A 19302-nucleotide genomic window follows, 5' to 3' on the forward strand; every position below is an offset into this window, starting at 1 on the left:
CTGCGGTCTCCTCGTTGTGTCCTCCCTAGGGAGGGCATGCGGCTCCACAGCAAAGTACTGACATGCTGCGGTCTCTGGAAGCCGCACTGCAGGTCAGTTTTAGCCACGTGCTGCACGTGCACAGTGGGCATGGGATTTCTAGAAATCCCATCCACTTTGCTTGTACTGTACATCGCATTGTTTTGGACAGCGCACTGAAACATGCTGCATCCAAACTGCTGTGAACAGAGGATTTTTTTTTTCCTTAAACAATGGAGTACAGTACTTCAGGGCACAAGGATGAACACAATACTACTGGGCACAAGGATGAGCACAATACTACTGGGAATAAGGATGGGCACAATACTACTGGGAAGAAGGATGGGCACAATACTACTGGGTACAATACTACTGGGCACAAGGATGAGCACAATACTACAAGGATGAGCACAATACTACTGGACACAAGGATGGGCACAATACTACAAGGATGAGCACAATACTACTGGGTACAATACTACTGGGCACAAGGATGAGCACAATACTACAAGGATGGGCACAATACTACTGGACACAAGGATGGGCACAATACTACAAGGATGAGCACAATACTACTGGGTACAATACTACTGGGCACAAGGATGAGCACAATACTACAAAGATGGGCACAATACTAGTGGACACAAGGATGGGCACAATACTACAAGGATGAGCACAATACTACAAGGATGAGCACAATACTACAAGGATGAGCACCTTACTACAGGCAACATGGATGGGGGACATTACTGCACCATGGGAAAATTACTACAAGATGTTGGCTAAGATTACTATATGATGCTGCTAATTGTAAAACAATATTACAAGAAGGTGATAAGATGTAAAAAAAAAAATTCAAAATAAAGCATGACTTTTTTGCCATTAAAAATGCTTTTTATATGTAAACTTAACTGAACAAAAAAAGTACAGGTTTGTTATAATAAACAAGCAAAAAATGTTCAAAAAAAGTGATCCAAAAGGTGTATAGAAAGAATGCGGCCCCTCTCAATTTTTTTTCTATATGCGACCCATACACCCAGCTGAGTTTGAGACCCCTGGTGTACAGCATGTAGCAAAGACTAAAGGCCCCGTCACACTAAGCAACATCGCTAGCAACATCGCTGCTAACGAACAACTTTTGTGACGTTGCTAGTGATGTTGCTGTGTGTGACATCCAGCAACAACCTGGCCCCTGCTGTGAGGTCGTTGGTTGTTGCTGAATGTCCTGGGCCATTTTTCAGTTGTTGCTGTCCCGCTGTGAAGCACAGATCGCTGTGTGTGACAGCGAGACAGCAACAACTAAATGTGCAGGCAGCAGGAGCCGGCTTCTGCGGAGGCTGGTAACCAATGTAAATATCGGGTAACCAAGAAGCCCTGTCCTTGGTTACCCGATATTTACCTTCAATACCAGCCTCCGCCGCTCTCACTGCCTGTGCTGCCGACTCCTGCTCTGTGCACATGTAGCTAGCTGCAGGACACATCGGGTTAATTAACCTGATGTGTGCTGTAAGTAGGAGAGCAGGGAGCCAGCGCTAAGCATTGTGCGCTGCTCCCTGCTTTGTGCACATGTAGCTGCAGCACACATCGGGTAATTAACCCCATGTGTGCTGTAAGTAGGAGAGCAGGGAGCCAGCGCTAAGCATTGTGCGCTGCTCCCTGCTCTGTGCACATTTAGCTGCAGCATACATCAGGTAATTAACCCGATGTGTGCTGTAGCTAGGAGAGCAAGGAGCCAGCGCTCAGTGTGCGCTGCTCCCTGCTCTCTGCACGTGTAGCTCCGTGCGGTGGTAACCAAGGTAAATATCGGGTTGGTTACCGATATTTACCTTAGTTACCAAGCGCAGCATCTTCCACGCGGCGCTGGGGGCTGGTCACTGGTTGCTGGTGGGATCGCTGGAGCGTCGCAGTGTGACAGCTCTCCAGCAACCTCCTAGCAACTTACCAGCGATCCCTATCGTTGTTGGGATCGCTGGTAAGTTGCTTAGTGTGACGGTACCCTAAGTGACCTGAAGGCCTCTGACTACTTTTGGACATTAATCCTTTACAAGCAGCTTTGCCCCCCCCCATTGCAGATTAACTTTTTCGATGCAGCCACCTCTTCACATCCTATATTGTGGCTCATAACATTATTCTGGATGAAATAACGTTGTCTCACTTTGCAGTGGAGGTGATGAGATAACATCTCTGATTGTATTTTGGTGACCTTCTCCAAAAAAATAAATAATATAAAAAAAAAAACTAGGTAGATTGAATTCCCAACTGTATTGTATGGATGAACAAGGAAAGGTGAAATCCTGGCAGATCTCAGCACAGAGCTGCACTTTCGCACTCAGACATGCACAGAATCACAACTTCACTTTTCCCCCAAACACACAGTTGTGATCAAAAAGATAAATAACCTCGACAGATTTTGCGCTTTTTCATCTGATTTGATAATGACGTGTATTTGAGAAAGGTAATAATGGGTTATTAAATAAAAGTAATTTTTAGGGCAGCGCTATATGATGATGTACATGAGCTGATTAACCCTTACCTCACAGTTGAACTCCATTTCCGCATCCATTGTAATGATTCTGACTGTGAAGGTTTTCGGCTGTTTCCGCTTCAGAGAGCTGAAGCTCATCCTGGAGGCAATAGCCCCAGCCATGGTGAATGTACTTCCCAAGTGCTTATCTAAATGACACAACCCGCTAACAGGTCTTCGCAGTTATCTCATAAAGCAACAAGTCTCTTCATCCATGCTTCCTATTGTTGCAGCAGTGCTTGAAGATTCTGGCTTCCTCCATGTCAGCCTGCTCTATGAAACATGGCATTTGAGCATTGGATCTTGGTACAGATATTCTGAAAAAGAAATAAAAAGAACACAACAAAAAGGGAGTAAGAAATTAAAATAAGATAGAAGCGTGCACACAATTTGCTGTGTGCGACATTGTAACACTAGTTTCATAAAATATGTATAGAATTTGTCAAACTCCACAACAGACATTTACCGGGGTATTCCCATCTCCAAGATCCTATCCCAATATTTAGTGTAATAATAATATTAGCAAATACCTCCAATTAGAAGTGTAATATAGTTCTCCTGATTAGCTATCTCTTACCTCATGTGCAGGGCATTGCAGCTTAGGTATCCACAGACAAATAACTAACTGCCACTATATGGATGGCCATAGTCATGGATACCTAAGCTAATGCAATGTCCTACATAGGGTAATTGACGTAGTGAATCAGGAGAACTATACTACATTTATAATTGGAGGTATTTGATAATATTATCATTATTACTCCTACTACATATTGGGATAGGATCTTGGAGATGGGAACACCCCTTTATGGCCATGATCCCAAGTAATGTAAATGCTGGGACTTTATTTCTGTAGGTGTCTGCACCAAAATGCGCACCATCTGCTCCAATTACTGTTTTTGATACACTGGGGGGGTTGTTTTTGCATTTATACATCCCCCACCCTTTTTTGGGGAGATATGATGCAGCGATTCTAGTGCAGAAATGATGAGATTCTGCACTTAAAGGGGTTGTCCACTACTAGGAAAACCCTTTTTCAATCCCCACGATTGCCCCCATTTAGGTTAAAAAGGTTTATAATACACTCCCACGTTCCCAGGGCTCATGAAGTAATGACATCACACAAGCCTCGTGTCCAATCACTGCTGGTGTCAGATGTGTCAGTAATTAACAGGAAGTGAGTGTGGCAGCCGCAGCTCTCACTTCCTGTTGATTAGTTATTAGTGATGGGCAGTCCGGCTCTTTTTGGTGATCCGATTCCCATGGCTCCGCTCACCAAAAAGAGCCGGATCTTTCAGCTAGTTCCCAGCTCCTTATTAAATATGTGTTCACCCCAGGTGAACACATATTTAAGATTATAGTAACGCCGCCAAAGCCCCGCCCACCCACGGCTAAACCCCACCCACTTACAAGCGACCAGATTGCTAAGTAGGCGGAGTTTAGCCGCGGGTGGGCAGGGTTTTGACAGCGAAAAGAGCCGTTTAGATATTTTAGTGGCTCACATTGGTGATCCAGCTCCTGTCGTTCCCAGCAGGGAGCCGGATCTTTATGTCGGATCGTTCGCGACCGACACATCACTATTAGTTATACGTCTGAAGGAGGGGAGAGAAGAAAATACCAGGAGGATTCAAAAACAAAGCATGAAACTGCAAACCAAAACAAGAAAACCTCAGCGGAAAAAAAATCAAACGCAATGAAAAATGCAAGCAATCTAATTTACATAATAGGTGCGAAAAATCTACATCAACAATGCAGCAAGGCCCTGTGCACACACTGCGTTTTTACTTTGCTGCAGAAAGTTCTTGAGAAAAATCCTTTTTCTAGTGCGCACAGGGCCTAAATACTGATCGTGGGAACATAGTCTTAAAAAGTTGCAGATTTTCTGCACACAAAAATAAAACAAAAGAAAAATAAGCTGCAAAGTTGAATGTTTGGTCTTGAGGCCATGGTGGTATGTCAGGGCCAGAAACATGTCACTATGAAGGGCACTGTACACACATGTATGGTCAGGCTTTTAACTTGAAAAACATGGCAGCTGACACTTATTAAAGGGAACCAAACATCAGGATTTCCTTATGCAGCCAGTGCAGTACTGGCACTATCAGGCACAGGCTGTACATACCATTAGTGGGCAGCTCGGATGTTTAGGCTGTGAAAAATCCATGTTTATGAAGCTTGAAAATTCATCATCTTTTTGATTGACGTGTGCACCTCTCCAGATAATATCCGGGCAGGTTATGCACATGATTCCTGCTGCCCCCCCCCCCCCCGCCCCACCCGCCTGTTCCTCCCTCTCTCTGGCTGTATGCAAATTTCTCTCTTCAGTTACACGGCGTCGGGAGTTGGCACCTGCGCATAGTGCTTATCTCCGGCGCCGTGTTTTTGAAGCCCGCATACACAGTATGGTGTCTGAGAGGGTGGCACATGCGCCCTCGCTTCTTCAGATGTCGTTGTGACAGCGGGAGCGTGCACGGTGTCACAACAGGACAGGAGAACAGCTGATCTTACCGATTAGCTGCAGCAGACTATATCGTGGCAGACGTCTGCTGCAGCTAATCGGTAAGATCAGCTGTTCTCCAGTCTTGTTGTGCTCCCGCTGTCACAACGAGATCTGAAGAAGCGAGGGCGCATGCGCCACCCTCTCAGACACCAAACTGTGTATGCGCCTTCAAAAACATGGCGCCGGAGATAAGCGCTATGTGCAGGCGCCAACTCCCTTAGAACAACACATATGGGAGGGCACTAAGGGTATATATGTAGATTAATAAGAATGGGATCAAAAACCACTAGCACATAATGAAGGACAAATTGAAGTAGAGAGAGAAAGAAAATGCGCATATAGTGGGATCACCAGAAATAGTAGCAAATATCATTTATTTATATGAAAAAAGACATACCAAAACACAGATATGAGATAAAAACAATTAAAAAGCAACAGCTTGTACACACATTTAGTACCAATGGTATATGGCACCAAACAGCACCCTACCCCCTCAACAGGCCAAAGAACCCAAAATACGAGACTCCAATAAATATGTGCCACCATCCTACCCATCTCACGCATCCCTTTGGCCTTTTACCCTGTGTTATCTGCATGCAGGCATGTGTCCTGCTACGCATGTGGCTCCATTCATCTCTCTAAGGCAGGTTACTGGTTGTGTATACTAGTGCAGTTCTCTTTGCGTCATTTAGGCTACTTTCACACATCCGGATTTTTGCTCTGCGGCACAAAACGGCGTTCTGCAGAAAAACCGCAACCGGCTTTTGTAACGTCGGTTGCGGGTTTTTTTGCATAGACTTACATTAGTGCCGTATTGTGCCGCAGGGGCTTGCGTTCGGTCCGTTTTTTGCCGCATGCGGCAGATTTAGCCGATGCCGCGGCCGGATCGAACGTTCCCTGCAACATTTTTTGCTCCGGCAAAAAACACCGCATCGCGCCGCATCCGGCGCATTTTTCAATGCATACCTATGGAGGCCGGATGCGGCGCGATGCGGAAAAAAAAACGCATCCACTCGCCGCATGCGGTTTTTTCCACTGCGCATGCTCAGTAGCATGCCGCAACCGGAAAAAAACGGACGGGCCGCATGTAAAAACTTATGCAAAGGATGCGGTGTTTTCGCCGCATCCGTTGCATAGTTTTCACAGCCGGATTGAGCCGCAGTGCTCAAACCGGATGTGTGAAAGTAGCCTTAGTGTATGCATTTTTGTCTGTTGTTATACTTGCATTGTCTGGTACCTGCATTACATCAATTACTGGGTAAATCCCTTTTTTGTTATTGAACCTATTAGGGTCTTGCTGCATTGTACATTATTGAACCAATTTGGGTCCTGCTTTACTGTACATATTTATTGGAGTCTCGTATTTTGGGTTCTTTGGCCTGTTGAGGGGGTAGGGTGCTGTTTGGTGCCATATACCATTGGTACTAAATGTGTGTACAAGCTGTTGCTTTTTAATTGTTTTTATCTCTTATCTTTGTTTTGGTATGTCTTTTTTCATATAAATAAATGATATTTGCTACTATTTCTGGTGATCCCACTATATGCGCATTTTCTTTCTCTCTCTACTTCAACAGGCGCCAACTCCGACGCCGTGTAACTGAAGAGAGAAATTTGCATACAGCCAGAGGGAGGGAGCAACAGGCGGCAGGGGGGGGGCAGGAATCATGTGCATAACCTGCCCGGATATTATCTGGAGAGGTGCACACGTCAATCAAAAAGTGGATGAATTTTCAAACTTTATAAACTTGGATTTCACAGCCTAAACACCCGAGCTGCCCCCTGATGATATGTACAACCTCTCCCAGTTAGTGCCAGTACTGCACTGGCTGCACCTTATATAGGAAAATCCTGATGTTTGGTTCCCTTTAAATAACAAAACCCTGATCTGTACTGCTACAGCAGCGAGAACGGTGTATCCAGCAGAGTCACCACCTTTCCAGCACCAGTCAAGTGTTTTCTGTTGGTTCTTTTTCAGTGCTGGAGTGGTGTTTTAAATCTAATCCTCGTCATATATTCACCTTCATATGGCTTCACCTTTTTGTTGATGCCCATGTCGCCATATTGTGACTGTAACTTCTGACTGGTCAGAAGTCAGAAATTATGTCATAAGCTCCCAATGCAAGTCTATGAGAGCCAAAAGAGGCCAGAAAGTCGCTCTCATAGAGTTGCATTGAGTTGTGACCACCATATCTCTCTCCATGAAACACTGAAAGTGGCAGCAGGTCACAAATTGCCAGAGACCGACTGGCGATTGAAGAAGAAGATATAAGAGGTGATTTTCCACTTCATCATTGGTTTGTGTGGGTGCAAAACCGGTGAAAGAATTGATAAGCTCATGATCACAAAAATGCAGCAACGACCAAGAAAGTTGACATTTCAGTTAGGGGGGAAAAAGTGTGTGCGCATGAAATTTCTGGAATCTCAGACTTTGTTCGGACTGTGAGTGAAGGCAGCGTTTTTTTTGCATGGATTTGCATTAAACAAGGTAAAAACGCAGCAAAAACACCTTGTGTGAACATAGCCTTAAAGTGTTTTTTTTCCTACTGGTGAATTGTATCTGGGGGTTATTTCCCAGCCACAAGCAGCAGCGACTGTTATAAATAAGGAGGTACTCCATATCCTCCTAGGTGAGCCTTACCACTTATTTCTACATTTTGTCCTCTATGGTCACACTACTGTGTGCGCTTTCTTTCCCACTTCAGTACATCCCGTATCCACAGTAGGCAGAGGCCAATCACTCAAGGTGAGCAGGGCAATCATAAGCCACCGACTTCTTGGAGAAGATACCAGACCCGCTTGGCTCCCGGTTGTTTTTTAAATCTGTTTTTAAACATTGCAGCAATAAGAGTGAAAAGTCTGAAATGTCACAGCCAGTGCCTGCATCATGCTGCCCGTGGCAGGGGGGAGCATAAATTGGCTGTCAGATTTCCTTGAAAGGGGTTGTTCAAGACTAATTTTCTTTTACCATGGGCCTAAAAATTAACAGGCAGGCAGTTGCTAACAGAGGCAACTACCTTCTCGTGCTACTTGGCACCAGCTCAGAGCGCTCATCAACCATTCCTGCTCCATGACAGCAGAGCAGCTCTTCCCCTTCCGGGCTGCACTGTCTATGGGGCGTGACTGCGGGTCTCATGCTAATCGACAGTCGGCTCCCCAGTTAGGCAGCAGGAATGCAGACCGTGACCCAATACAAGTCAATGAGTTCACAAAATTGATGGAAGCACTTCCGTGTGGCTTCCGTCTATGGGTGCCCCTATCAGCCCCACAGCGGCTTACAGCAGTGTGTGAGCAGCCGTGGGGATGACGAGCACTGACATAATGAGGTTACTTAAGTTCATTACCTGCAGTGACTATCTCCACTGAACTCGTGACATCAGCGCTCGTCACTGACTTCCATGACTGCCGCGTTCTCACATCAAGTATCGCAGGAACCCGAGGCTGTGACTAGCGGTGACGTCACAGAACGCTTACAATACTTTGCGAGGGAACGCATCATTAACTCAGTGGCGAGCGCTGATGTCACAAGTGCAGCTGAGTTCATCACCGCAGATACTGAACTGAGCTAACCACATGACATCGGCGCTCGTCATCCCCTGCAGTGACCTGGCCTGACCTATTGATGTTCGCTCAGGTCACTGCACTGCTCTCCCAGTCAATGGGGAACATTCTGTTCTTCATTGACTGGGACAGCGAGTATGGATCGTCGTGAGACCCCCTTATTGGACTTTACGGACCCGGATTTGTTTTTTCTTTTCAATAAATTGGTGAAAGAAGAAATGTGTTGGGGAATGTTTTTACAAAAAAAAAAAGTTTTTCTTTATATTACTAACTGGGTTAGTGGTGTCGGGTATCTGATAGATGCCATGACATCACTAATGTCAGGGCTTGATGCCAGGTGACATTACATTGCTGGTATCAACCCCATATATTATCCTCTTTGCCACCGCACCAGGGCAACGGGATGAGCTGTTGCGAAGTGCCAGGATTGTTATGGCTAATGGATGCGCCACTTCTGGGGCGGCTGAGGCCTGCTTTTGTTAGGCTGGGGTGGGTCCAATAACCGTGGACCTCCCTAGTCTGAAAATACCAGACTACAGCTGCCCGCTTTACATTGGCTAGTGATCCAATTTGGGGGGACCCCATGTTTTTTTTTTTTAAATTATTTAATTTAAAATAATCGCGTGAAGAGATCTCTGTTTTGGATTACCAGCCAATGAGAAGCTCCCAGCTGTGGTCTGCAGGCTGCCGCAGTCTGCTTCACCTTAGCTGGCTACAAAAGATAGGGGAACCCAAAGTCGTTTTTTGGAGTAAAATAATCAATTTGTGGCAAAAAAAAAAGAAGTATAAACAGTGCCACATAAAAGGCACTAAAGGGTGCAATATTACAAAATATAGGGGAGTGGGACATTATATATATCTTTCTTATCTATCCAGCCATCTTTCTAGCTTTTGACTGTATGTAACTCTTCTTCCGTTTTTTGTTTTGTTTTTTTTTTGCAGTCAGCAAAAAACTGAAGGCACACAGACCGTATATGGAACGGATACAGATGTCACACGGATGCATACCTGGAAAAACAGGACCGTTTTTTGCAGACACTATTACAGGTGTGTTTCATGTAGTAAGAAAACGCAGTGAATTCTCTATACAGATCTGCAGGAAGAAAAAAGTAGCATATTACAGCAGGCTGCAACTAAAGCTGTGCAAAGCCATCTGCAGCGCAAATTGACCTACGATGCAGAGTTTCAGTCTTCAGCAAGTCAAATTATCCTGCGGATTTTCACTGCGGCAAATGCAAAACATTTCTGCAATGAAATTCACCATTAACCCTCATGATGTGGTGTGGATTTGATGTAAGTGTTCCTATAAGTACATCAACATACTGTATATTGCGATCCACAAGAACTGCAAATAGCTGATTGGTGGGGTGCCGGGTCACGTGTAGAGCTAAAGATAGGAGTGCAGCTCTAAGATGCTCATTTTAATAACCAGGGGTGAAGTTTGCAGAAACGTTTCTGGAGTGATTCTGACCTAGATTTCCAGAATAAGTATACCAGCCTCATGAGGTCAGAGATCTAGTTAATGTGTACATTTTATATTGTGATTTAGTTTTTATTTCTAAATTTTTATCTTTATCACTCCAAATTAAGGCTAGTTTCACACTTGCGTTGGACGGGATCCGTTCCTATCCGCAGCCCTGAGGAATTACGGTAACCGTTACAGGAAACCGTTATATTCCTCATAGACTTCTATTAGCTACGGATGGTCTTGCATTGCATCCACCCCGCAGCGCATCAGTTGCTTTGACGCTGACCGTCAGTGAGCGTCGGGCGGATGGAACGCTGCATGTAGCGTTTTTCTGCACTTGGCGGAGTGTCAAAAAAACGCAACCTGCAGGATTCCGTCGGCGTCCGTTGTTTTTATAATGGACGCCTATGGTGGCGGATTCCGTTAGAATCCGTCATTTGACGGATTCCGTTAACGCAGCTGTCTTTACACAACTGCGCATGCTCAGATGTGTAAAGTCAAGGAAAAAAACCTACACCGGATTGCGTTATTTTGTACGATCTGTAGCATGCGTTGTGCCACTATATGCAACGCATCCGTTGCATGCGTCACACAACGCAATGCTACGGATCCCGTCCAATGCAAGTGTGAAACTAGCCTAACTGACACCACCAACAACTCAGCTCACTTCACTCAGTTCTACTCGAGTCAATACTAAGAATGGCCCTACATAGTGTACAGATCTGTCTGCAGCAGGAGATGCAAACAGCTGATCAGTGGAGGAGCTGGGTGTGGGACCACCATGGATCTGACACTGATGAGCTATTCTGAGAATAATAATAATAGGGATGCATCATAGGTCAGGTGCAATGGGGTAAATTTATCAACAAAATTGCGTTTCCAGTATCGTAACTTAGGGGTACTTCTCACATAGCGAGATCGCGGCTGAGTCACGGTTTTTGTGACGCAACAGTGACCTCATTAGCGATCTCGCTGTGTGTGACACTGAGCAGCGATCTGGCCCCTGCTGTGAAATCGCTGCTCATTACACACAGTGCTGGTTCACTTTTTGGACATTGCTCTCCCGCTGTGAAGCACACATCGCTGTGTTTAACAGCGAGAGAGCAACGATCTGAATATGTAGGGAGCAGGGAGCCGGCGTCTGGCAGCCTGCGGTAAGCTGTAACCAAGGTAAATATCGGGTAACCAAGCAAAGTGCTTTGCTTCGTTACCCGATATTTACCTTGGTTACTAGCGTCCGCCGCTCTCAGGCTGCCAGTGCCGACTCCCGGCTCCCTGCACACGTAGCCGAAGTACACATCGGGGAAATAAGCAAAGCATTTTGCTTATTAACCCGATGTGTACTCTGGCTACAAGTGCAGGGAGCCAGCGCTACGCGGTGTGCGCTGGTAACCAAGGTAAATATCGGGTAACCAAGCGGAGTGCTTTGCTTGGTTACCCAATATTTACCTTAGTCGCCAAGCGCAGCATTGCTTCCACGCGTCTCTGCTGGCTGGGGGCTGGTCACTGGTCGCTGGTGAGATCTGCCTGATTGACAGCTCACCAGCGACCATGTTGCGACGCACCAGCAATCCTGACCAGGTCAGATCGCTGGTGGGATCGCTGGAGCGTCGCTAAAGTGTGACGGTACCCTAAGTCATGAGGCAAAAAGTTCAACATTTTACGAGGGGCTGCTGATAAGTTTTTGGCTTTACCCAGAAAGAAACGAGATAGGATGAAACTTTACATTTATTCCATATACTCTCCAATGATGTCAACAAACTTCTTACATCGGTATTCCAAGTTCTGTAAGCCTAGTAAAAAGAAGGATTTCAATTATGCCTCAAACCAGGCATCCGTAGCAGCCATGGCATCAGAAATGGTGTGATATTTGGTACCCTTGAGGTGTTTCTTCAGGTTTGGAAACAGATGATAGTCGGAGAGAGCTAGATCTGGTGAATAAGGTGGGTGGTGAACCAGCTGGAAGCCCAGCCCTGTCAGTTTTGTCATGGTCGCTTGTGCAGTGTTAGTGGAGGAGTCGTCTTGCAGGTACAAGATCCCTTTGGACAGCTGTGCCTTTTGGCCTTCAGAGCTGCCTTCAATTGGTCCAAAAGTTCAATGTAATACCTTGCATTGATGGTGGAACCCTTTTGAAGGTAGTCCACTAGCAGCACGCCCTCCTTATCCCAGAACACAGACACCATCACCTTAGTGGCTGATTTTTGCCCCCTGAATTTCTTTGGATGAGGAAAACCACTGTGCCTCCACTCTTTACTGCTCCTTGTTTTCAGGGTCATAGAAATAAATCCAGGTCTCATCCATAGCACCAAGTGAAACACTGACAAATGCACCGGGAAGTTTTCACGCGCATGCTGCTCTGATCTGTTATCCAACATTTGGGGACCCACTTTTCAGACAGCTTCCTCATGTCCAAATATTCATGTATAATGACACAAATACGTTCACGGGACATCCCCATGATGTCTGCTATTGCTTTAGGTCCACGACGTTCCTCATCATTGGTGCTGAAGTGGCCCGTTTTAAATTTGTCAACCAAGTTCTTAACTGTGGAATATGAAGGGCATTAATCCCCCAATGTCTGCGACATATGAACATGAATATCCTTGGTGGACTTTCCTTGCAGAAACAAGAATTTTATCATTCCTCTGCTCTCAGTTGCTGTGAATATCGCATTAGACTCCGCCATTTTGTTTTCCCGTGTGTGTAGAACACTGTTGCCATAAGCAACAAACACAAAATTTTGAAAATATATACAGCTCTGCCAAAAAAATTAAGAAACCACTGCAAAATTTTCAGTTTTTCTGATTTTTCTCTTTATAGGTATATGTTTGAGTAAAATGTAAATTGTTCTTTTATTCTATAAACTACTGACAACAAGTCTCCAAATTTCCAAGCAATACATTTTTGTATTTATTTTCTGAAAATGAAAAATGGGCAGATTAAACTTTGCGAAGGACGTATGAATCAAGCCTCATACAAGATTATCCTGGGAAACCAGTTGCTTACTTCTGCACAGGTAATGTTCCCCAACTCTGAGGACTACTTTTTCCAGCAGGACAATGCACCATGCCACACAGCTAGGTCAATCAATGTGTGGATGAAGGACCACCACATCAAAATCCTGTCATGGCCAGCCCAATCTCCAGACCTGAACCCCACTGAAAACCTCTGGAATGTAATCAAGAGGAAGATGGATAGTCACAAGCCATCAAACAAAGAAATACTACTTACATTTTTGCACCAGGAGTGGCATGAGGTCACCCAAAAGCAGTGTGAGAGACTGGTGGAAAGCATGCCAAGACGCGTGAAAGCTGTGATTAAACATCATGCTTATTCCACAAAATATTGATTTCTGAATTCTTCCTGAGTCAAAACATTAGTATTGTTGTTTCTAAATGATCATGAACTTGTTTTCTTTGCATTATTTGATGTCTGAATGCAAGGCATTTTTTTGTCATTTTGACCATTTATCATTTTCAGAAAATAAATACAAAAATTAATATAAATAGAATAAAAGAACAATTTACATTTTACTCAAATATATAACTATAAAGAGAAAAATAAAAAAAAAATGAAAATTCTGCAGTGGTCTCTTAATTTTTGCCAGAGCTGTATTAGACACATAAGACTTTCATGTGATCTAACATTCATTACCATAGAAATAAAAAAAGATCACAAAGCCAAAGACTTATCAGCAGCCCCTTGTATGTCAGGATTGCCACAGTCTTTTTCTGTAACTAAAAATGATTTATTATTCATTTGATTTAGTAAAGAGTGTAGCATACATTTTTTTTATTATTGGACAAATAGTTAAACTAAGAACAAAAAAAAAAGTGTTTGATACAGCACCCACGATTGTCTCGCACCAGTTAGAACTCAGTCCGGTCATGACGTAGATCACTGCCACATTCTCCCCCATCAGTCATAACGCAGACCACCACCACATTCTCCCTCCAATAATACCGTAGATCACAACCATCATCTCAGTCGTAACACATACCACTGCCACCCTCTCCCCCATCAGTGATAAGACAGACCATCCCCACCCTCTCCCCCATCAGTGATAAGACAGACCATCCCCACCCTCTCCCCCATCAGTCATAACACAGACCACCACCACATTCTCCCTCCAATAATACCGTAGATCACAACCATCATCTCAGTCGTAACACATACCACTGCCACCCTCTCCCCCATCAGTGATAAGACAGACCATCCCCACCCTCTCCCCCACCCCATCAGTCATAACGCAGACCACCACCACATTCTCCCTCCAATAATACCGTAGATCACAACCATCATCTCAGTCGTAACACATACCACTGCCACCCTCTCCCCCATCAGTGATAAGACACATCATCCCCACCCTCTCCCCCATCAGTGATAAGACACATCATCCCCACCCTCTCCCCCATCAGTGATAAGACACACCATCCCCACCCTCTCCCCCATCAGTGGTAACGCAGGCCAGCGCCACCCGCTCCCCCATCAGTGGTAACGTAGGCCAGCGCCACCCTCTCCCCCATCAGTGGTAACGTAGGCCAGCGCCACCCTCTCCCCCATCAGTGGTAACGCAGGCCAGCGCCACCCTCTCCCCCATCAGTGGTAACGCAGGCCAGCGCCACCCTCTCCCCCATCAGTGGTAACGCAGGCCAGCGCCACCCTCTCCCCCATCAGTGGTAACGCAGGCCAGCGCCACCCTCTCCCCCATCAGTGGTAACGCAGGCCAGCGCCACCCTCTCCCCCATCAGTGGTAACGCAGGCCAGCGCCACCCTCTCCCCCATCAGTGGTAACGCAGGCCAGCAGCGCCACCCTCTCCCCCATCAGTGGTAACGCAGGCCAGCAGCGCCACCCTCTCCCCCAGCAGTGGTAACGCAGGCCAGCGCCACCCTCTCCCCCAGCAGTGGTAACGCAGGCCAGCGCCACCCTCTCCCCCAGCAGTGGTAACGCAGGCCAGCGCCACCCTCTCCCCCAGCAGTGGTAACGCAGGCCAGCGCCACCCTCTCCCCCAGCAGTGGTAACGCAGGCCAGCGCCACCCTCTCCCCCAGCAGTGGTAACGCAGGCCCAGCGCCACCCTCTCCCCCATCAGTGGTAACGCAGGCCAGCGCCACCCTCTCCCCCATCAGTGGTAACGCAGGCCAGCGCCACCCTCTCCCCCATCAGTGGTAACGCAGGCCAGCGCCACCCTCTCCCCCATCAGTGGTAACGCAGGCCAGCGCCACCCTCTCCCCCATCAGTGGTAACGCAGGCCAGCGCCACCCTCTCCCCCATCAGTGGTAACGCAGGCCAGCGCCACCCTCTCCCCCATCAGTGGTAACGCAGGCCAGCGCCACCCTCTCCCCCATCAGTGGTAACGCAGGCCAGCGCCACCCTCTCCCCCATCAGTGGTAGCGCAGGCCAGCGCCACCCTCTCCCCCATCAGTGGTAACGCAGGCCAGCGCCACCCTCTCCCCCATCAGTGGTAACGCAGGCCAGCAGCGCCACCCTCTCCCCCATCAGTGGTAACGCAGGCCAGCAGCGCCACCCTCTCCCCCATCAGTGGTAACGCAGGCCAGCAGCGCCACCCTCTCCCCCATCAGTGGTAACGCAGGCCAGCAGCGCCACCCTCTCCCCCATCAGTGGTAACGCAGGCCAGCGCCACCCTCTCCCCCATCAGTGGTAACGCAGGCCAGCGCCACCCTCTCCCCCAGCAGTGGTAACGCAGGCCAGCGCCACCCTCTCCCCCATCAGTGGTAACGCAGGCCAGCGCCACCCTCTCCCCCATCAGTGGTAACGCAGGCCAGCGCCACCCTCTCCCCCCATCCGTGGTAACGCAGGCCAGCGCCACCCTCTCCCCCCATCAGTGGTAACGCAGGCCAGCGCCACCCTCTCCCCCATCAGTGGTAACGCAGGCCAGCGCCACCCTCTCCCCCATCAGTGGTAACGCAGGCCAGCGCCACCCTCTCCCCCATCAGTGGTAACGCAGGCCAGCGCCACCCTCTCCCCCATCAGTGGTAACGCAGGCCAGCGCCACCCTCTCCCCCATCAGTGGTAACGCAGGCCAGCGCCACCCTCTCCCCCATCAGTGGTAACGCAGGCCAGCGCCACCCTCTCCCCCATCAGTGGTAACGCAGGCCAGCGCCACCCTCTCCCCCATCAGTGGTAACGCAGGCCAGCGCCACCCTCTCCCCCATCAGTGGTAACGCAGGCCAGCGCCACCCTCTCCCCCATCAGTGGTAACGCAGGCCAGCGCCACCCTCTCCCCCATCAGTGGTAACGCAGGCCAGCGCCACCCTCTCCCCCATCAGTGGTAACGCAGGCCAGCGCCACCCTCTCCCCCATCAGTGGTAACGCAGGCCAGCGCCACCCTCTCCCCCATCAGTGGTAACGCAGGCCAGCGCCACCCTCTCCCCCATCAGTGGTAACGCAGGCCAGCGCCACCCTCTCCCCCATCAGTGGTAAAGCAGGCCAGCGCCACCCTCTCCCCCATCAGTGGTAACGCAGGCCAGCGCCACCCTCTCCCCCATCAGTGGTAACGCAGGCCAGCGCCACCCTCTCCCCCATCAGTGGTAAAGCAGGCCAGCGCCACCCTCTCCCCCATCAGTGGTAACGCAGGCCAGCGCCACTATTCACTATATGAAGACCTCTAGGATAAGACCTCCGCACAATGGCACTGTCTGCTGCCTCTCTGAACTTTTCGTGGAAAGCCCGGTAAAGCAATCAGACACCATACCTGTGCAACCCACCGACAGCTCAGTCATTTTACAGCCCACCACAAAGCAAACCGTGCGGCCCCTGGAAGGCACCCACACCCCCCTTCCTCCATAAAACTACCGGACCAGTAGAACACATCACCAAACACTGAAATCACGCTCCACAACGCGCTGCCATTACAAAGAGCTACTCCGTTAACGTAAACAATAACAGTGAGGAGCGCGGTGCAGGCACTTTCCGTACAATTCCGTACAGAGAACTTATCACTTACATTCGTTCCGTAACGGTGTTTACCGGAAGCTGCGAAAATCTCCAAACAGCACAGAGCACTTCCCCGGCTGCAGCCCCGCCCATCAGCTATGACCAGCCAATTGCCTTTTAGTAAAACGCACCAATAGCAGAAGGGCTCTCAACTTACCCTGCCTTTTTTTTTTGTGTACAACGTGCGGTAATTGGTCAAAGGTAATGCTGGGCAGTGAGCGGTGCTGTACACTGCCGGTGCTGGTGTGTGACTCCTGCTGCACGGTGGGATGGAAGGCACTGCAGCTCACTGCTGCAGCCAATCACACAGCCTTCATACCTGTGTATGGACGTGGGCTTTTCCACACTTCACGTCAGTAATATTATTAAAGAAACCATTTAAAGGGATTCTCCAGAGCCCCATGTAATCACTATCAATGGGACACGAGCAAGGGTGGACATATTGGTGCAACCAGTACTGGGGCCGAAGAGATATGGGGCCCATTTCTACCTCCAAAGCAGGTGGGATTGTGCATTATGAAGAGTTATTGGGCTGTAAAGGGCCCCATACTGTTCTTGCACAGGGGCTTTTTATGTCTGTGTGCGCCACTGGACAAGCTACAGGGTCATGTGGAATAGTGTGTAAACTGCACTACCCTGGAGGTCAGAATCAAAGATCAAACATTGACGATAGACGATAGTTTCGAAAATCTGCCTTGGGGTAGAGAATGGTAAAAAATCTAGAAATAAGCATTACTCACCTTAGAATCCCACTATGGTGGTCCTCGAAGCTATGAAGATATGATAATGTCCCATTCGCCAGTCACATGGCTGCGGTACGCATTCACATTCTTGTGGCATGTTACTGCTAAAGTCATTGATTGGCTGCAGCAGTCAGGTGACAGATGGACATGACGTTACCTCTTCCAGTATCAAAGCTGCAACACTAGTGTAAGGGGTGGACGGACCCCTTACACGGAGGCGCAGTTTTCCCCCCCTGAAGATACCCCACGCTGGGGTAGTTAAAAATGTTGTGTTTTACAGTGTTTATGGGTTTCCTCATCCTAGATGTCAGGGTGGGACGGCTGTCCCCATAGGAACAGTACAGGAAAGAGGAGGAGCCGGACAGTCTAGGGGGAGGGTGAGAGGTTGCTAGAGAAAGAAGGCAGTTTCTGCTGGGACGGGGGAGAAGAAGCAACGGGGGCAGAGTGTGGGAGCTATGGTGGCAGATAGCAAAAGAAAGGAAAAGGAAAGTGACCGGATCGGGAACCAGCAGTGTACGGGTGGGACCCGAAGAGGCCTAGTCGGCGAAGCAGAAGTGTGTGGGTCAATTCTCCAGTAGCCGGAGTGTGAGCCTAGGTGAAGAAAACTAGAGTAGCCGGGCAAGGCCCCTGAAAAGAGAAGACAGGAACAGTGTCCCCGGCAGGAATTGTGATTTGACGCTACAAGATTTGTGCATTGAGCCTGTTGTGAAGATACGTGTAATAAAATGCCTTTTGGTTCAACTGATGCCTGCCTGCGGAATTTTCCTGAGTCTGTCAGCGTGCTCCTTTCATCCACACTCTGCCCCACAAAACATTCCCCTGTCCCAATAGTGACGGCGGGGCCGGGAGTTAGCCTGTCGCCCAAAGGGGCCACGACTACACCCCCCGAGGCACCCCCGGCACCCCGTTACAAGTGGCGTAGTCGGCAGGATCCGGACTATCTGCGGAGGGTCCCGATCCAAGAATGTGAAGATCAAGTGGTGCCTAAGGCGTTGGACCAGTCGCAAGACGGCGCTAAGATGGCCGCCGTCTTCACGAACACAGTGAGCGCGCGGAAAATTGGCACCAAACGAAAAACTCTGAGCTGGCCGGCGAAGAAAAAGAAGTGCAGAGTGCGCCGCCCAAAGAGGGGAGGTACTGGCCCCAAGATGCTGCTGAAGACTAGAGACGTGGGCGGCGTTGCAGGAAAGAAGAGGCGTCGCCTATGCTGGGTCGACCTGGTGAGTGAGGCCAGGGGTGGAGTGTATGCAAGAGCGGGAAAAGAAGGCCCGCCTCCACCTTCCCCGGCGCCATTACAGGAAGAGCCGCAGGAGACACCAACTCAGCAGCTGACTCTAAGTGAGATGGAGACGCAGACAAAGCAGCGAGCTGCAGCGGGCGCGCTGGTGACAACCAGCCTGGGAAGAGGACGCCCGAGGCAGAGCGTAGCCGAGGAGGCACTTACCATAAAGTTACCGGCTGTGCCAGGAGGTCCGGAGCAGCCCGCAAAAGTTACGTGGGTCACTTCGTGGGATGCCGTGACCGGTGAAACATCC

General features: G+C 48.5%; 1 protein-coding gene across 3 annotated transcripts in view; it reads right to left on the minus strand.

The window, feature by feature from the left end:
- NF2 (NF2, moesin-ezrin-radixin like (MERLIN) tumor suppressor) overlaps positions 1-17123 on the minus strand; it is a 168342-nt gene extending 151219 nt beyond the window's left edge. For 2 of the 3 annotated variants that reach the window (XM_075341632.1, XM_075341618.1), the window contains exons 1-3: positions 17035-17123; positions 9609-9693; positions 2552-2859 (exon numbers count right to left, since the gene is read on the minus strand). In XM_075341632.1, coding sequence (XP_075197747.1) covers positions 2552-2665 — 114 coding nt within the window. In that variant the 5' untranslated portion in view covers positions 2666-2859; positions 9609-9693; positions 17035-17123. The remainder of the gene's footprint in view (positions 1-2551; positions 2860-9608; positions 9694-17034) is intronic. The other variant, XM_075341624.1, reaches the window with a different exon arrangement.
- Positions 17124-19302: the final 2179 nt, after the last annotated feature.

This window comes from Anomaloglossus baeobatrachus, chromosome 1 (assembly GCF_048569485.1).
Source record: "Anomaloglossus baeobatrachus isolate aAnoBae1 chromosome 1, aAnoBae1.hap1, whole genome shotgun sequence".
NCBI lineage: Eukaryota > Metazoa > Chordata > Amphibia > Anura > Aromobatidae > Anomaloglossus > Anomaloglossus baeobatrachus.